At 41.3% G+C, this 17,475-nt stretch overlaps 1 protein-coding gene across 2 annotated transcripts in view; it reads right to left on the reverse strand.

Annotated features, from left to right (window-relative positions):
- LOC118022795 (zinc finger protein 573) overlaps positions 1-10,454 on the reverse strand; it is a 68,028-nt gene extending 57,574 nt beyond the window's left edge. Inside the window, exons 1-2 of one of the 2 annotated variants that reach the window (XM_035023607.1) lie at positions 9,450-10,454; positions 453-534 (exon numbers count right to left, since the gene is read on the reverse strand). In XM_035023607.1, coding sequence (XP_034879498.1) covers positions 453-534; positions 9,450-9,581 — 214 coding nt within the window. In that variant the 5' untranslated portion in view covers positions 9,582-10,454. The remainder of the gene's footprint in view (positions 1-452; positions 535-9,449) is intronic. The other variant, XM_035023602.1, reaches the window with a different exon arrangement.
- Between the last annotated feature and the right edge of the window lie 7,021 nt (positions 10,455-17,475).

Here is a 17,475-nt window from a genome sequence, read left to right on the forward strand (position 1 = left end):
TAAGACAGAGACCATTTATTACCAGGCTTTGTCACCTGTACCTAGAAAACTCCTGTCTATGACAATGTCAGAATCTTTCCATGTTTGGCCAAATGGGATCCTCATCTCTAATTCATCAGCTATAACCCTGACATGGGAAGCTCAAATGATTTCTTTACAAGACTTTATTTTTTCATTCTTTCATCACTGCTCTTAAAGTAAGTTGGGCACATAAGAGATAATGCATATTCTAGCCAGTATATACATAAACACAGATTGGAAGAGCCTAGGTCACAGAAGGAGAACACGAGGTTATCTGCAACGATTGTTCACTGGTATAGGGAACCAATAATTGATTGGGGTGTTTCCTGGTAGTAAGTTTCCAGGATAATTAATGAAAACATTTATATCACAAGAATGAAATGAAATGTAATGAAAACATTTATTTCAACAAGAAGGGAACACCAACTTACATATGTCATGGTTTGATATCTGCAAAAACTGATCAGTCTTCCTTGGGGTTTCTCTACTGGAGAAAAACAAGAGAATCCAGAACTGGGAAGGAAAAAGAGACCCTGTGAGAGCAAGCATGCTTTAGTGTTACTATATAAGAAATTAAATGTTTTGCTTCTCCATTCCATTTTACTTAATACCTCCCACCATACAAACACACCCAATTACAAAAGAAGGATTTTAGATAAATTGAAACTCTTCCCCTAATCCCCAGAAATGCAGATACTTCAGCAGACAGCTTTCTGGCCAGTCCTCCATTTTGGGGAAGCTGTTCAGCACCTGAGACTGGGCTGCTCAGTCCTGCCCTGAACCCATTCTCCTCCCTTCATTCACAGCTTTCAGGATTGAAAAGGACCTACATCAGCCAAACCACACCTTACTTCCTGGCTTTGGGATCAGTGAGGATGAACAGGTTAGAAAGGGTGTACAGATTAGGGGCACCTGCGTGGCTCAGTCAGTTGGGTGTCAGGCTCTTGATTTCAGCTCAGGTCATGATCTCAGGGTCCTGGGATGGAGCCTCGCAGCCGGCTCCCTGCTCAGTGGGGAGTCTTGCTTGTCTCCTTCTCCCCCTGCCCCTCCCCCTACTCTCTCTCAAATGATAAGTCGTTTAAAAAAGAAAAGAAAAGAAAGGGTGTACAGGTTAGAAAAGCCATAGAATTGGTCAGGCAGGGTTCAACATTCTGATTCCAGAAAAACTGACTGCTGAATACATTACATACAAAATGTGAAGGGAAAATAATGAAGACATGGAAAATACTCCAGAAATACTGTCAGAAAAATCAGATTATGAAACCATAGCTACACCATACTATTTGTAAAATATATGCATATCTCAATATTGAAAGGCTGACAAATCATCAGGCTCCAGTAGACAGAAAAAGTCCAGAAAGCTATACACTCATACAGTGCTTTTCTTTTTCTCTTGATTTTTTTTTCTTGGAAAGTAATAATAATTGCCTACACACAAGAGACAGGTTTCTTTACATAGACATTTGAAGAGAAGATTTCCTTTGACATAGGCATTTCATTGTACTGATGAATGAAGAAAGGTGAAGCTCACATGGCTAATCTTAGCCAAAGTGTATTTGTGTGTGTGTGTGTGTGTGTGTATGTGTTCCAGAATATTGTTATGCAATCTGAGTCATAAAATCTCAAAATTTCACCAGGGATCAAGTAACTAGATACTTAGAAAACAAAGCTGATGGAAAATACCTAAAGCAATCTCAAGAAGGTCATGCCTCAATAACCAGTTTTTAGAGATAATATACTGTTGCATTAGACTTGACCCTAAAACTTACATATTTCTTTTTTTTTTTAAGATTTTATTTATTTATTTATTTGAGAGAGAGAGAATGAGAGACAGAGAGCACGAGAGGGAAGAGGGCAGAGGGAGAAGCAGACTCCCTGCCGAGCAGGGAGCCCGATGCGGGACTCGATCCTGGGATTCCAGGATCATGACCTGAGCCGAAGGCAGTCGCTTAACCAACTGAGCCACCCAGGCGCCCAAAACTTACATATTTCTTTGAGATATAATTGACATACAACATTATATTAGTTTCAGGTATATAGCATGATTCGGTATTTGTATATATTGCAAAATGATCACCACAGTTTAGTTAATATCCATCATCATACATAGTTACATTTTTTTCTTGTGATGAGAACTCTGAAGATCTACTTTCTTAGCAATTTTCAAATATACAATACAGTATTATTATTATAACAGTATTATTAACTATAGTCACCATGCTGGGCATTACATACCCATGACTCATTTAAAACTGAAAGCTTGAGGGCGCCTGGGTGGCTCAGTTGGTTAAGCGACTGCCTTCGGCTCAGGTCATGATCCTGGAGTCCCGGGATCAAGTCCCACATCGGGCTCCCTGCTCAGCAGGGAGTCTGCTTGCTTCTCCCTCTGACCCTCCCCCCCCTCATGCTCTCTCTCTCTCAAATAAATAAATAAAATCTTTAAAACAACAACAACAACAACAAAAACCTGAAAGCTTGAACTTTTTGCCCACCTTCATGCATTTCACCCACCCCCCACCTCTGGCAACCACCAATCTTTTCTCTGTATCTGAGTTCAGGTTTTGTTTTTTTTTTTTGAGGGGGTGGAGGATTAGATTCCTCATATAAGTGTGATCATACAGTATTGCTACTTGTCTTTCTCTAACTTATTTCATTTAGGGTAACATCCACCCATGTTGTTGCAAATGGCAAAATCTTCTTTTGAATGGCTGTATAATATTTCTCTGTATATATGGCACATATTTTTCTTTTGATCTTGATGAGAATTTCAGTATATGAAGTTACTGATTCAATGGCCATATCTTAAATTAAAATGTATATGCATATGAACCTTTGTTATGTTTTAAGTGGAAGTTGTTTTCCAAAATGTGCAAAGTTCATTCTTTTAAACAGTATTTACTTGGTCTTGGAGAAGTACATTAAATTTGGATTGTTTTGCTAAATTGTTCTTGTTTTCTTCAGCTACCAGTAATACAACACTCTCTGATTTTTATGTATGCTCACCACTGGATTACTGCCTAAAAGATGGGTAAAGTCTCGGAGAATAGTCTTACGTATATTGATGTTGAGTTTTCTTCACAGAGCTATTTCCCACCCTGTTAGTCACATCCTCCAGAAAGCTGCTGAATTATTCTATTAGTTTCACTTACATCAACATCATGAGAATAAAACAGGTAATGTAGGAGTTACCATGTGATCCAGCAACTCCACCCCTACATATATACCCAAGGATAGAAAATACACCTTCACTCAAAAAAAAAAAAAAAAAATCCAAAACAACTTGTATACAAGTGTTTGTATTTATAACAGACAAAAAGTGGAAGAAACCCAAATGTCCATAAACGGATAAATAAAATGTGGTATATGCACGCAAGGGAATATTATGCAGCCACAAAAATCAGGGTTATTTTATACAAGTTACAACGTGGATGAATCTTTTTTTTTTTCCTAAAGATTTTATTTATTCATTTGAGACACAGAGATACAGAGAGAGAGAGAGCATGAGCAGTGGGAGAGGCAGAGGGAGAGGGAGAAGCAGACTCCCTGCTAAGCCAGGAGCCCGATGTGGGGCTCGATCCCAGGACCCTGGGATCATGACCTGAGCTGAAGGCAGACGCTTAACCATCTGAGCCACCCAGGCACCCCAACAACGTAGATGAATCTTGAAGACATCATGCTAAGTGAAATAAGCTAGTCACAAAAGGACAAATATTGTATGATTCCTCTTACATGAGATTCTTAGAATAATCAAATCCATAGAGACAGAAAGTGGATGCCAGGGACTGGGGTGGAGGGTAGAAGGGGGATGACAAGTGTTTAATGGGTAGAGTTTCAGTTGGGGAAGATGAAGAAGTTCTGAAGATGACTGGTGGTGATGGTTGCAGAACAATGTGAATATACTTAATGCTAGTTAACTGTACACTTAAAAATGATTAAATGTTGGGGCACCTGGGTGGCTCAGTTGGCTAAGTGTCTGACTCTTGATTTCAGCTCAGGTCACAATCTCAGGGTTGTGAGATGAAGCCCCACATCAGGCTCCACTGGGCGTGGAGCCTGCTTAAGATTCTCTCTCCCCATTCCCCCCTCTAAAAAAAGGTTAAACTGTGAAATTTTGTTATGTATAATTTACCACGTAAAAAAACAAATGCAGTACTTACACATAATTAATAGTGGTGCATTAATAGTGGTACTGGTTATACAACCCTGTGACTATATTAAAAAGTACTAAATTATATACTTTAAAAAGATATATTTTATAGTAAAGAATTATATTAATAAAAAAGGTAAAAATTTGGGGCGCCTAGGTGGCTCAGTTGGTTAAGCGACTGCCTTCGGCTCAGGTCGTGATCCTGGAGTCCCTGGATCAAGTCCCGCATCGGGCTCCCTGCTTGGCGGGGAGTCTGCTTCTCCCTCTGACCCTTCTCCCTCTCATGCTCTCTGTCTCTCATTCTCTCTCTCAAATAAATAAATAAAATCTTTAAAAAAAAAAAAAGGTAAAAATTTATACATAAATTCCTTACCATCACAGTGCTTTTTTAGGTCAGCATAATTTGACAGTAAGGTGACAGTGGTAGCTACTGTCAGAATAACATCACTCCCTTATAAAATCACAAGTCGCATTATCTGAATCTCCCTAGCGGCCTCTGATGCATTTATTCCCATTCAGTGTTTACCTTACTTACTAAAAGAAACATAAAAGTAACAACCATGTCGGGGCGCCTGGGTGGCTCAGTCGTTAAGCGTCTGCCTTCGGCTCAGGTCATGATCTCAGGCTCCTGGGATCGAGCCCCGCTTCGGGCTCCCTGCTCGGCAGGAAGCCTGCTTCTCCCTCTCCCACTCCCCCTGCTTGTGTTCCCTCTCTCGCTGTGTCTCTGTCAAATAAATAAATAAAATCTTAAAAAAAAAAAAAAGTAACAACCATGTCATTTGAGTCTTTTTTATCAACCCAAATACTAAGATTGCATGATTAGGCATATCATAAGCACTTAGTAAGAGTCTGATTGTTTTATCCCAAATTCTACTCCTAGGAATTTATATTAATTAAATATCTACACAAAAATCTACCAGTAGGTAACAGGTTAATTAATTCAGTTCTACTATATGATGGCATATAGACCATTATTAATCATGATACTGGTCCAGGCTAATAAGTATACATAATGTAGGAATGGCATCCTGTTGAATTTTTTTTTTAAGATTTTATTTATTTATTTGGACAGAAAGAGAGACAGCGAGAGAGGGAACACAAACAGGGGGAGTGGGAGAGGGAGAAGCAGGAATCCCACTGAGCAGGGAGCCCGATGTGGGGCTCGATCCCAGGACCCTGGGATCATGACCTGGGTTGAAGGCAGACCTTAATGGCTGAGCTACCCAGGCGCCCAGGCATTCTGTTGAATTTAAGACGAAATCTGTATTCAGATTTTCTAAATGTGGAAATGTTCTTAGAGTCCCTGAGATTTGATTACCTTGGTTTTTCATCAGTAAAATCCAGAGTATGAAGTTCACTTACTAAATATTAATATTTTAGAGAAAGATAATCTCTATAAAAACTTAAGAGTATGCTATAATACTATATTAATGTTAGCTATTTTACTGAAGAACATTTGATGTTCTCTAATTGATTACTACAAAAGAAGCAATTCTAAAATCTCCTTTCTAGAGTAAAGTTGTGCTTCTCAGCTCTACTCTTATAACACGCACAAAAAAATTGAGGATCTTGGCTTGAGAATGCATTTTTTTTAAAAGATTTTATTTATTTATTTGAGAGAGAGAGTGAGAGAGAGCATGAGAGGCGAGAGTGTCAGAGAGGGAAGCAGACTCCCCGCTGAGCTGGGAGCCCGACACGGGACTCAATCCCAGGACTCTGGGATCATGACCTGAGCCAAAGGCAGTCGCCCAACCAACTGAGCCACCCAGGCACCCCAAGAATGCATTTCTTCTGAATAAAATATTAAGACTATCTAGGAAAGAAATTTGCCTTTCCCCTAACTGCAGCAGCAAAAAAAGACACTTTTTTGAATCATAATTTGCTCAATGAATCTGATCTGATCAGGTGTCTCATAAAGCGAGAACATTAATGAGAAGCTCAATACCTTTAATCTGTGAAAGAAATGTGAATAAGTAAAATTATTAGTTCTTTTCTCTTAGTACAATCCATACTTGGAAATGTTTTTTGGAAGACACCTAAAAAATCAGTTATTATTGCAAAATTTTGTAAAACCAATCTTAAATCTCTTTTTAAAAATTTAACCCTGGGGGTGCCTGGCTGGCTCAGTTGGTAGAGAATGGGACTTTTTTTTTTTTTTAGAGAGACAGAGGAGAGAGAAGAGAGAGCAGGAACAGGAGGAGGGGTGAAGAGAGAGAGAGAGCAAATCCCAAGCAGACTCCATGCTCAATGCAGAGCCCTACAGAGAGCTCAATCTCACGACCCTGAGATCATGACCTGAGCTGAAATCAATAGTCCGATGCTTAACTGAGCCACCCAGGGACCCCAAGCACGTAATTCTTGATCTCAGGGTTGTGAGTTTGAGCCCCATGTTGGGGATTTCTTAAAAATAAAAAAAAATCTCTAAAGAAAATCTAACTCTGAAATACCGTCTGTTTGATACTTGCTGCCCTGGTAATTAATTTAATGGTTATTTCTATTATCTAAAAGATGTAAGTATCTGGAAAGTTTTTCAAACCAGAAATTGTCACTTCTCTCTTCCACTCACATGCACATATAATAAAACTCATGGACTGGGCGCCTGGTTGGCTCAGTTGGTTAAGCCACTGCCTTTGGCTCAGGTCATGATCCCAGGGTCCTGGGATCGAGTCCCATGTTGGGCTCCCTGCTCTGCCGGGAGCCTGTTTCTCCCTCTGCCTCTGCCTGCCACTCCTCCTGCTTGTGCTCTGTCTCTCTCTCTGTCAAATAAATAAATAAAGTCTTTTTTTAAAAAAATAATAAAACTCATGGACTCTTTTTGCAAACTCAGATTCTTACTTCTTTATGGTTTGACTCTTACACTTAATGTGATCATACTCTTCAAAACAAAACAATACATATATACTAAATGGAAAAAATATTAATAGCATAACTCTGGGTGATGGGAATGAGAGTAGTTTATATTTCTTTATCAGAAGTTCCTTAGGATACTGCATGTTTTACAACAAGCCTTCATTAATGCCATCACCAGAATATAAGGTATTTCAAAATATTTCAAAGACATTTCAACATATGACTAATGTTAAAATGTCACAGAGAGCAGCTCCGTCAGTTGAGCAACCGAGTCTTGATTTCAGCTCAGGTCGTGATCTCAAGTCGTGAGATCAAGCCCTGGGTAGGGCTCTGCCCTCAGTTCGGAGTCTGCTTGAGATTCTCTCTCCCTTGCCCTCTGTCCATCCCCTACCTCACTCATGCTCGTGCACGCACTCTCTCAATAAATAAATAAAATCTTTTTAAAAAATCATAGAGAAAAAACAGGAACAGGTTGTTCATTCTTGTATTTATGAAACCTGAACTCTACGCATGACATGGGCAATTATTACAAGGGAAACAAATTACACCTAGTCCTTGGATATCCTTTGGTTATATCTCCCCAACACTTTCATTACTAAGATTCTACTGAAAATGAACACAATACAGGTAAGTGGCACTTGCAGATTGCATCATAGAATGTAATAAAGGTAGAAGAGTGTTTGATAGACAATAGATGCTTGATAAATGTAGCTACACCACTACCCTTCCTCAATAAACAGTTAAAATATTTATGATGCACTCCTTGGAAAACTTCTCACAGTAATACCTTCTTAAGTGGGATTCATATTTAATTAAAAATTTTCCAGGGTATTACTGTTGATAAATATGAATATTGCTTAACATTATAGAGTGTACATTTTCTTCTTAAGTCTAACTCTATAAACATAATCTTTTTTTTTTAAAGATTTATTTTAGAGAGAAAGAGCATGTGCATGAATGGGGGAGGGACAGAGGGAGAAGAAAAGAATCCCAAACTGACTCCCCCCTGAGTCGGGAGCTGTACTAGGGGCTCCATCTTACCACCCCCAGATAATGAGCCAAAACCAAGAGTGGGACGCTTAACCGACTGAGCCACCCAGATACCCCTGTATAAACATAATCTTATCAGCTGCATAATAGTCAACCATATGGGTTAATCATTAAACATTTCCATAACCCTGAACATTAATTTTTCACATCATCAAAAACAGGAAAATTGGGCGCCTGGGTGGCTCAGTTGGTTAAGCGACTGCCTTCGGCTCAGGTCATGATCCTGGAGTCCCGGGATCGAGTCCCGCATCGGGCTCCCTGCTCGGCAGGGAGTCTGCTTCTCCCTCCCACCCTCCTCCCTCTCATGTGCTCTCTCTCTCTCATTCTCTCTGTCTCAAGTAAATAAATAAAATCTTTAAAAAAAAACAAAACAGGAAAATTGTCCTAGATTCTAGACCAAAAACTCTGAATCTTTTTGGTCTACAATAACAGAATACACAGGAGGATGTATTGATAACCAAATGAACATGAGAATGTTAACGAGGTTTACCTCAGTAGTACCCAACATCCACTGGGAAGAAACCAGATCACAATTAGGACATTTCTGACAAAGGAAAGCATGCCCTAAAACCAGTAATTTTATGAAAGAAAAACTAGCCCAAACACTGATTTTTTTGGATATAACAATTCTTTCCTCCTCATCAGGGTCCTTCTTTGGGGGAATGGCAGGACCAGGTAGGGAGTCATACATAGGACGCCAGGTTTTCCTTGGAGTACAGAATGATTTCGTTGTACAACATTCTCTAGGTCCACCCCTGCCCTGCTCACACACACACAAACAGACGGAAGTGGGACAGCGTGTAATCTGTGCAAGGTTTACAGCAAATTCCTGCGGTCAGATCTCTGGGAACGCCATGGTTCTGAGACACGTGGCTGCCCCTCAGAGCCCCCAAGTAAAGAATTTCCAAGGCGTTCCCAACCTCGAACTTCGTTCTTACGACCGTTCCCCGGTAGCAGCCTCAAGTAGCTGTGAGGAGAGAAGATGAAGGAAGCAGCAGGGAACCTAGAGCCATGGGACCATGACACAACAGAGCCACAACAATCGCCGCACAGGTAAAAGACACGCAACCAAATGCACATCTCACGCGCACAGCTACGCACCTGTCTCACCCTCACTCCACAAGCGTACCCACTGTAACGGGGGCACATCTCGCCGCGCGCGCGCCACCGCCCCCCCCCACCTGTCCCTATAGACACACACCACCCTCCTCTATGGTGCTTGAACCGCAGGCCTGAGATCACGGTAACAACCGGCCGCCCCTACTACCGGCTTCCACGCTTTAAAGACTTCCTCCCCCACCCCGGATTAACTTGGTTGTCCCTCGGAGTCCAGCCTGTCCGCACCCCGCGCCGCTTACATCCTGAGATGGGTTCAACTCACCGTGCGCAGCGCGAGAACCGCGCGAAAATGGAAGGGAAGCCAAACATCCGCTGTGACCGCTGCCCTCTGGGAAATGTAGTTCGAACCTGAATGTCCGTGGCCGCGGTGGCTTGTGGGAAAAGGAGCCCGCATCCCAGAAGCCTCGCTAGAGCGCGAGTTGGTCGCCGGGACGTCCCTGCACGGGCACCCCGAGAGTTGTCGCTCTGAGGAGTGCGGCACGCGAGGACTGGTAACGCTGGAGGGGAAACAGGGCGCGGTGCGCGCGTCCTGGTGGTCCAGGTCAGGCTAGAAGGCAGGGAAGGGCAGTCCGGAACGGCGGCTGCCGAAACCTCAGGCCTGTGGGTGCAGAGCCGCAAGGTAGGGTCACTGGTGCGGCCCCTGGACCATGGCGGGGACTCTGGTGCAGTGTTCCCTGAGGTAGCTGCAGCCTGGTGATACCATACAGGAAAGTAACTTTTGGTACTGCCAAGAATGGGCTGGTTTTCTCAAGACACCGTGTTAGCTACATTTAATAATGGTGAGTAGGAGGAAAGTAATATTAATTTAATATTTTACATTAGGATATATTCAACGCTGACTGAGTAATTAAATGTAAAAGTGATCTGGTGATACTCTTGTATATGTTTGGTAATATTGGTTTAGGAATAGCTTTTCCAAGCATAATCGAAGAGAGAAATGTTATATAAATACTAAGATTTGACTGGATAATTATTTGTCAGACCCCCGATTTAGTTCTCCTTCAATATTGTGTTGGGTATTCTCGTCTTTTGCCTCTCCATACAAACTTTAGTATCATTCTGTCGATATCCACAAAATAACTAGCAAGGATTTTGTTGTTTAATGTTTTTATGATGAAAGGCTGTTGAGTTTTGTTAAATAATTTTCTGATCAGTTGATATGATCGCGGGTTTTTCTTTTTTCAGCTCTAACCCTGTTTTTATACAAGAATCCTGTTGATATAGAGGAAGTGTAGGGGTGGGGAAGAATTTTAGGTCCTAGTCTCTCAGTTTGCCTGAGACCCTGAGCTGTGACCTGCACAAGTTCTTCTCAGGTCCTTTCCTCCCTCAACCAGGTAGGTGACACAGGAGGGCTAGAGGGGGCTGGGTATTTCCCTTCCTCCACATTGGTTATTCTCTGGTAAATTAGTTTCCCTTGAGGGCAGGTGGACAACAGACTATCTAAAATATTTCAAAATGGTTATTTTCCCCTCCCCCTGCTAGAAGCATGAGGAGAATTTCTTCTTATCTTTATTCTGAGAAAGTGGTGATGTTCTTAGAGGTCAAACTCAAGAAAGTGGGGGCCTGTAGGAGTTTTTAACTCTCAAGCTGGTCCCCACTCAGTTTCCAGCAGTTCATCAATTCCTACCAGTCCCTGACTCTAGCAGCTTCTCCTTCAGGTTATCTGTGATTCTCTCTCCAGTTCTCAGACCATTTGTTTGCCCTGTGACCTCAATTCTCTGAGGGCAATAAAAAGAATTATTAATTTTCAGTTTGCTTATTAGCTTTTTTTCTTGCTTTGAGGACAGTAGTGATCACTTACAAGCTCTTTCCATTTTGGAGCAAAAAAGCAGAAGCCCTTCTGATTTTGTAATAGTAACTTCTTTGATGTGTAATATACATACCTAAGAGCACATACAGCCTAAGTACCGCTGGATGGATTTTCAGAAACTGAACACATCCATTTATTTAACTAGTATCCAGATCAAGAAACAGGACATTACCAGCATCCCAAAGTATGTCTTCATGCTCTCTTCTGTTTTCTTTCTCATTCTCCAAGAATGATCACTATCCAAATTTCTAAGAGCAAAGATTGATTTGGCAATCTTTTTATTATTTTATTTTATTTTATTTATTTATTTGACAGAGATAGAGATAGCGAGAGCAGGAACACAAGCAGGGTGAGTGGGAGAGGGAGAAGCAGGCTTCCCGCGAAGCAAGGAGCCCGATGCGGGGCTCGATCCCAGGACCCTAGGATCATGACCTGAGCCGAAGGCAGACGCTTAACAGACTGAGCCACCCAGGTGCCCTGGCAATCTTTTAATTTATATCAATGGAATTACACAGTATATATTCTTGTATCTGACTTCTCTTGCCCAACATTGTTTGTGTGATTCACCAGTTGCATGTTGTTGCATGTAGTTCTAGGTTATTTATTGATGTAGGAAGTGTTGGGGTTTGGAGCTGATGGCCAAGAAAGAATTCTTGAGATATCTTTGGTGTAAAAAGGTGGTTTTATTAAAGCATAGGCACCCATGGGCAGAAAGAGCTGCACTGGGGTTATGAGGAGTGACTGATTATATACTTTCAAGTTGGGAGGGGGTCAGGGATAGCATAAGTCTCTAAGGAATTTTGGAAGCAAGGTTTCCAGAACCTTGAGGAGGCTGGCTATTGTTAGGAAAAGGTCATTTCTTATTGTCTAATAAAACCTTAGTCATGAGACCATTCAGATGTATGTCAGTGAGCCATATGCTTGAGAGATGATTGCCAACATATATCTTGGGGGTAGAGATAAAGGAAGTTTCCAAAGGAATTTTTATATGTTAAATAAGATTTACTGGATCCTGAGGCACTGGACTAAGATTGCCTTTTGCCCTTAGCAAAGTGTCAACATCGAGGCAGCTGAGCACCTAGAGGTAGATCACTCTACCTGTTTCAAGGTCTTGTCAGTGGCAGTAAAAAAAAAAAACAAAACTTGTTTCTCCTCTGGATAAGGTTGCAAATTAGCAAACCCAGGTGGCCTAGTCACAGGGACCAACTTAAAACCCACAGTGTCTTTTTTAGCAACATTTAAAAAGTCTCTTGCCCTTAACAGACACATGAAAAGAGGCTCAACATCACTCATCATCAAGGAAATACAAATCAAAACTACAATGAGGTATCACCTGACACCAGTCAGAATGGCTAAAGTCAACAACAGGTGTTGGCAAAATGTGGAGAAAGGGGAACCCTCTTACACTGTTGGTGGGAATGCAAACTGGTGCAGCCACTCTGGAAAACAGTATGGAGATTCCTCAGAAAGTTAAAAATAGAATTACCCTATGATCCAGCAATTGCACTATTAGGTATTTACCCAAGGGATACAAAAATGCTGATTTGAAGAAATACATGCACCTGATGTTTGTAACAGCATTATCAACAATAGCCAAATTATAGAAATAGCCCACGTGTCCATCGACTGATGAATGGATAAAGAAGATGTGGCTTATATATATAGGGGCACCTGGGTGGCTCAGTCAGTTGGGTGTCTGCCTTCGGCTTGGGTTGTGATCCTGGCGACCTGGGATCGAGCCCCGCCCCGGGCTCCCTGCTTAGTGGAGAGTCTGCTTCTGCCTCTCCCTCTGCCCCTCCCCCTGCTCATGCTCTCTCTCTCTCTCTCAAATAAATAAAATCTTTCAAAGAAGAAAATGTGGTTTACATATGTGTGTGTGTATATAATGGAATATTATTCAGCCATAACGAATGAAGTCTTGCTGTTTGCAATGACGCGGATGGAGCTAGAGTATTATGCTAAGGGAAGTAAGTCAGTCAGAGAAAGACAAATACCATATCATTTCACTCATGTGGAATTTAAGAAACAAAACAGATGAACATGGGGGGAAAAGGAGACGCAAATCAGGAAACAGACTCTTAACTATAGAGAACAAACTGAAGGTTACTGAAGGGAAGGTGGGTGTTGGGATGAGTTAAATAGGTGATGTGTATTAAGAAGGGCACTTGTGATGAGCACTGGGTGTTGTAAGTGATGAATCACTAAATTCTACATCTGAAACATATTACACTGTATGTTAACTAACTGGAATTTAAATAAAATCTTGGGGAAAAAAAAGGTCTCCTGCCTTTTGTTTCAGGAAATTTGAGCTACTTACACTGGACTTTCTTCCCTACTATGGTAGTTATTAATGAATAAAATCTTTCTTTACCACCTGTAAGTAGCATCCTGCTTTGCTTTTCTTTGACAAGACCTAACTTTTTTCTGAGCACCACTTGTATCAGTGTTATGAGTAAATGTAAATGAACACTAACCAAACAAAATAGTACTGTTGTAATTTGGGTAAGGGTGTCATTTAAATTCAGTAATTATATACATACAGAGATATGCGGTTATTGATCTTGTATTTTAAGTCTAAGGGGACAAATGTAATTAAATGCATTACTTGAGAGGAGAATAAGAGTATTGAAAACCTTGTATTTTGCTAAGTATGACAATTCCTGGAGCAGTGACTAAAAGAACTTACCAACTAGTAAAGGGAAAAATTGGAATAATAATAATTTTAAAAATCCAACATAAAGGAGAGAAAAAGGAAACATGCAACACAGAGTGAAATATAAAATGGCATATTTAAATCAAAATATTTCAGTAGCTACATTAAGTGTAAATGGTATAAATGCTGCTTTTAAGAGACAGATGTTACAGGTGGATTTAAAAGTCTTGCATAGGGGCGCCTGGATGGCTCAGTCGTTAAGCGTCTGCCTTCGGCTCAGGTCATGGTCACAGGGTCCTGGGATTGAGCCCCGCATCCGGCTCCCTGCTCTGCGGGAAGCCTGCTTCTTCTCCTACTCCCCCTGCTTGTGTTCCCTCTCTCGCTGTCTCTCTCTCTCTGTCAAATAAATAAATAAATCTTTAAAAAAAAAAATAAAAGTCTTGCATACAGGATCTTTCCACTGCCTTGTTCTGCCGCCTCTACCCACACAGGCCTAAGCCCTGTCTGCTCTGGCACTGAGATCCCACATTTTGGGCAGCCCTGGGCCTTGCCTAGCAGAACATCATGCCTCCAGAGCTCCACTAAAGGCTCCTCAGGTCGGCAGATGGCTGAGTTCCAGTGGAAAGCATGGAACCTCTAAGGCCTCCGTGAAGTGTAGTCCAGTGCTCCAAGAATAAGGGGACAACCAGAGCTGGGTCGTCAGTCCCTCTCTGCCACAAGACTGAGCCTGAAGCAAAGAACTCCCACCCAGCCTGAAGTGAAATGCTTCATAGGTTTCAGCAACTTGACTATTCAAGCTCAGAAGAACATATTCCATGAAATGTTTAGTTGCAGCAGCATAGCCTTCTGGAAAATGTCCAGGCTATGAGTCCCAAAACAGTGGAACTGAGACGCTTTCTGCCACATCTACTGTGGGAATGAAGACCATTCTCAGCAATCACACTGTCGCCATTCCAGAAAAGTCAACATCACTCTGAAGGGATGCACTGTTGCTTTGATACAGCAAGCTACAACAGTTAAAAACAAGGATATCAAAATATTTTTGGATGGTATCTGTTTCTGAAAAAGGAACAGTTCAGCAGGCTGATGAATAAGATCTAAGTTGTCCAGCTACAAAAACAGCAAGATGTCAGATGATTTTTCAGATGTATTTGTGATATTTTAAAGATACAATAAAAGCTGTATTTATTTGGGGGAGAAAAAAAAAAAAAAACAGCGAACTTACTTGGAGAGGGGGAGGTTGTTGTGAAACATCTCAGTGCCCAGCCTGACCTAAATGGGGGTCACCCAGCTTGTGCCAGAGACTTTGGAGAGCACTTGCTCATCCTAGGAGTGCACAGATGCATGATTTATGCTTTTGTGTGGGGGTGAGTCTGGTTTCAAACAGTTTGGAGTGCAGAAGGAGAGGCCTGGGTGTATTAGAAGCAGGCCTGGCCTGGTATATGTAGGAGATGAACTGGCATTCTAGGTCATAGCTGGGGATGTGCATAGGTTTGTCCAGAGGGGATTCTGGCTATGTATGACCTTAAGTGTGATTGCAAGTGTGACATATTTTGAGTGAAAAGCTCCATGGAGGGTGTGATTGTATGAGAGTGCAAGTGTGACATATTTTGAGTGAAAAGCTCCATGGAGGGTGTGATTGTATGAGAGTGCAGAGAGAACATGCGTGATCATTTTCTGAATGTGGGTGAGAGGGATTTGTGACCCCTGATCCTCATTTCTTCGACTGTAAAATGGTGAAAATAAGGATGTCTTTTTTTTTTTAAGATTTTTTTTACTTATTTGAGAGAGAGAGAGCACAAGCATGTGGGAGTGTGCGGAGGGGCAGAGGGAGAGTGAGAAGCAGAGAATCTCAAGCAGACTCCACGTGCTGAGTAGGGAGCCCCACATTGGGGCTTGATCTCAGGATCCTGAGATCATGACCTGAGTGGAAACCAAGAGTCTGAGGCTTAACTGACTGAGACACCCAGGCGCCCCAATAAGGGCATTTCTTCTTGGATGCCATTTTACTTGAAAATTTGGAAGACATAAAGCTAAATAATTGATCTAATTAATATAATAAATAATATTAAATAGGATTTTAATATAATTTTATGTAATTATAGAAGTAATTTTATATAATTATATATTAAATACTGTAAAACAGTATAAAAAATAAATTTATTATTGCATAGAATACCAAATTCATGTGGATTTTAAGTGTAGATAGGAAGAAATATTTTAAAGGAACTTGTTTTTATGGGACTCCTATTTTTGTATCAGACTCTCAAAGTAGGCATTTACTCTGTTGTTTAGGGAATGTTCTTGTAGCTGATTTGAGAAGCCCTGGATTAAGGAATAATTAAGAGGCAACACTGACTACCATAGATTAGAATTTGGGGTTCAAGATGCTAGGTGAGGCACTGTAACTGCAGTTCCTGAAGAGAAAACATTGGCTCAGAGAAATCCTGTTTTTTTTTTTTTTTTAGATTTTATTTATTTATTTAACAGAGAGAGAGAGAGGGAACACAAGCAGGGGGAGTGGGAGAGGGAGAGGGAGAAGCAGGCTTCCTGCTGAGCAGGGAGCCCGATGTGGGGCTTGATCCCAGAACCCTGAGATCAGGACCTGAGCTCAGGACCTGAGCTGAAGGCAGACGCTTAACTGAGCCACCCAGGTGCCCCAGAGAAATCCTGTTTAAGGAGGATTAAGCCATTCCTCAGTGAGTCTAGACCAGATTCAGTCTGCTAATTTGTTCCAGTTTTCCCTAGGCCACAGTGTCTTTGGGATGTAATAAAGCATACTGCATCTCTCAAAGATCCTTCCTGTGACTATTTCACCACAGTTTCTTTGCATTTAAATTTAAATGATAAAGCTATTAAGAAATTGGGTGAAGGGTGCCTCGCTGGCTCAGTTGGTAGAGCATGCAACTCTTGATCTCAGGATTGTAAGTTCGAGCCCCACATTGGGTAGAAATTATTTAAAAATAAAATCTTAAAAAGGAACAAATTGCGTGCAAAATTAAGAAACAAATATGTACATTTAAATTAAAACATTTAATGAAAGGAAATATCATTTAAGTAAGCAACCAATAAGATAAAATATCTTAAAACAATGTAAGAAATATGCAAAACAGTCATGGGATATTACCACCGAAGGTCATAAAAGAAGATTTCAGCAAATGGAAAGACATGCCATAATCTTGGAAAGGAAAATATCTTTCATAAAGGTACCGATTCTCCCTAAGTCATTTTATCAATTATGTGAAATTCACATAAAAATACCAGCAACATTTTTAGGGCACCTGGGTGGCTCAGTCATTAAGCGTCTGCCTTCGGCTCAGGTCATCATCCTGGGGTCCTGGGATCGAGCCCCACATTGGGCTCCCTGCTCAGCGGGAAGTGTGCTTCTCCTTCTCCCACTCCCCCTGCTTGTATTCCCTCTCTCTCTGTGTCTCTGTCAAATAAATAAGTAAAATCTTTAAAAAAAAATACCAGCGGGCGCCTGGGTGGCTCAGCTGGTTAAGCAACTACCTTCAGCTCAGGTCATGATCCTGGAGTCCCGGGATCGAGTCCCGCATCGGGCTCCCTGCTCAGCAGGGAGTCTGCTTCTCCCTCTCCCGCTCCCCCCTCTTGTGCTCTGTCTCTTACAAATAAATAAATAAAATCTTTAAAAAAAAATACCAGCAACTTTTAAAAATTAGTTTAGATTATCTTAAAATTTGTACAGTAAAATAAACATATAAGAATAGAAAGTGAGGCACACGTGGGTGGCTCAGTCGGTTAAGCATCTGCCTTCAGCTCAGGTCATGATCCCAGGGTCCTGGGATTGTGCCCCACATCGGGCTC

The sequence above is a fragment of the Mirounga leonina genome, unplaced genomic scaffold, assembly GCF_011800145.1.
Source record: "Mirounga leonina isolate KUSES-001 unplaced genomic scaffold, KU_Mleo_1.0 Mir_177, whole genome shotgun sequence".
Lineage (NCBI taxonomy): Eukaryota > Metazoa > Chordata > Mammalia > Carnivora > Phocidae > Mirounga > Mirounga leonina.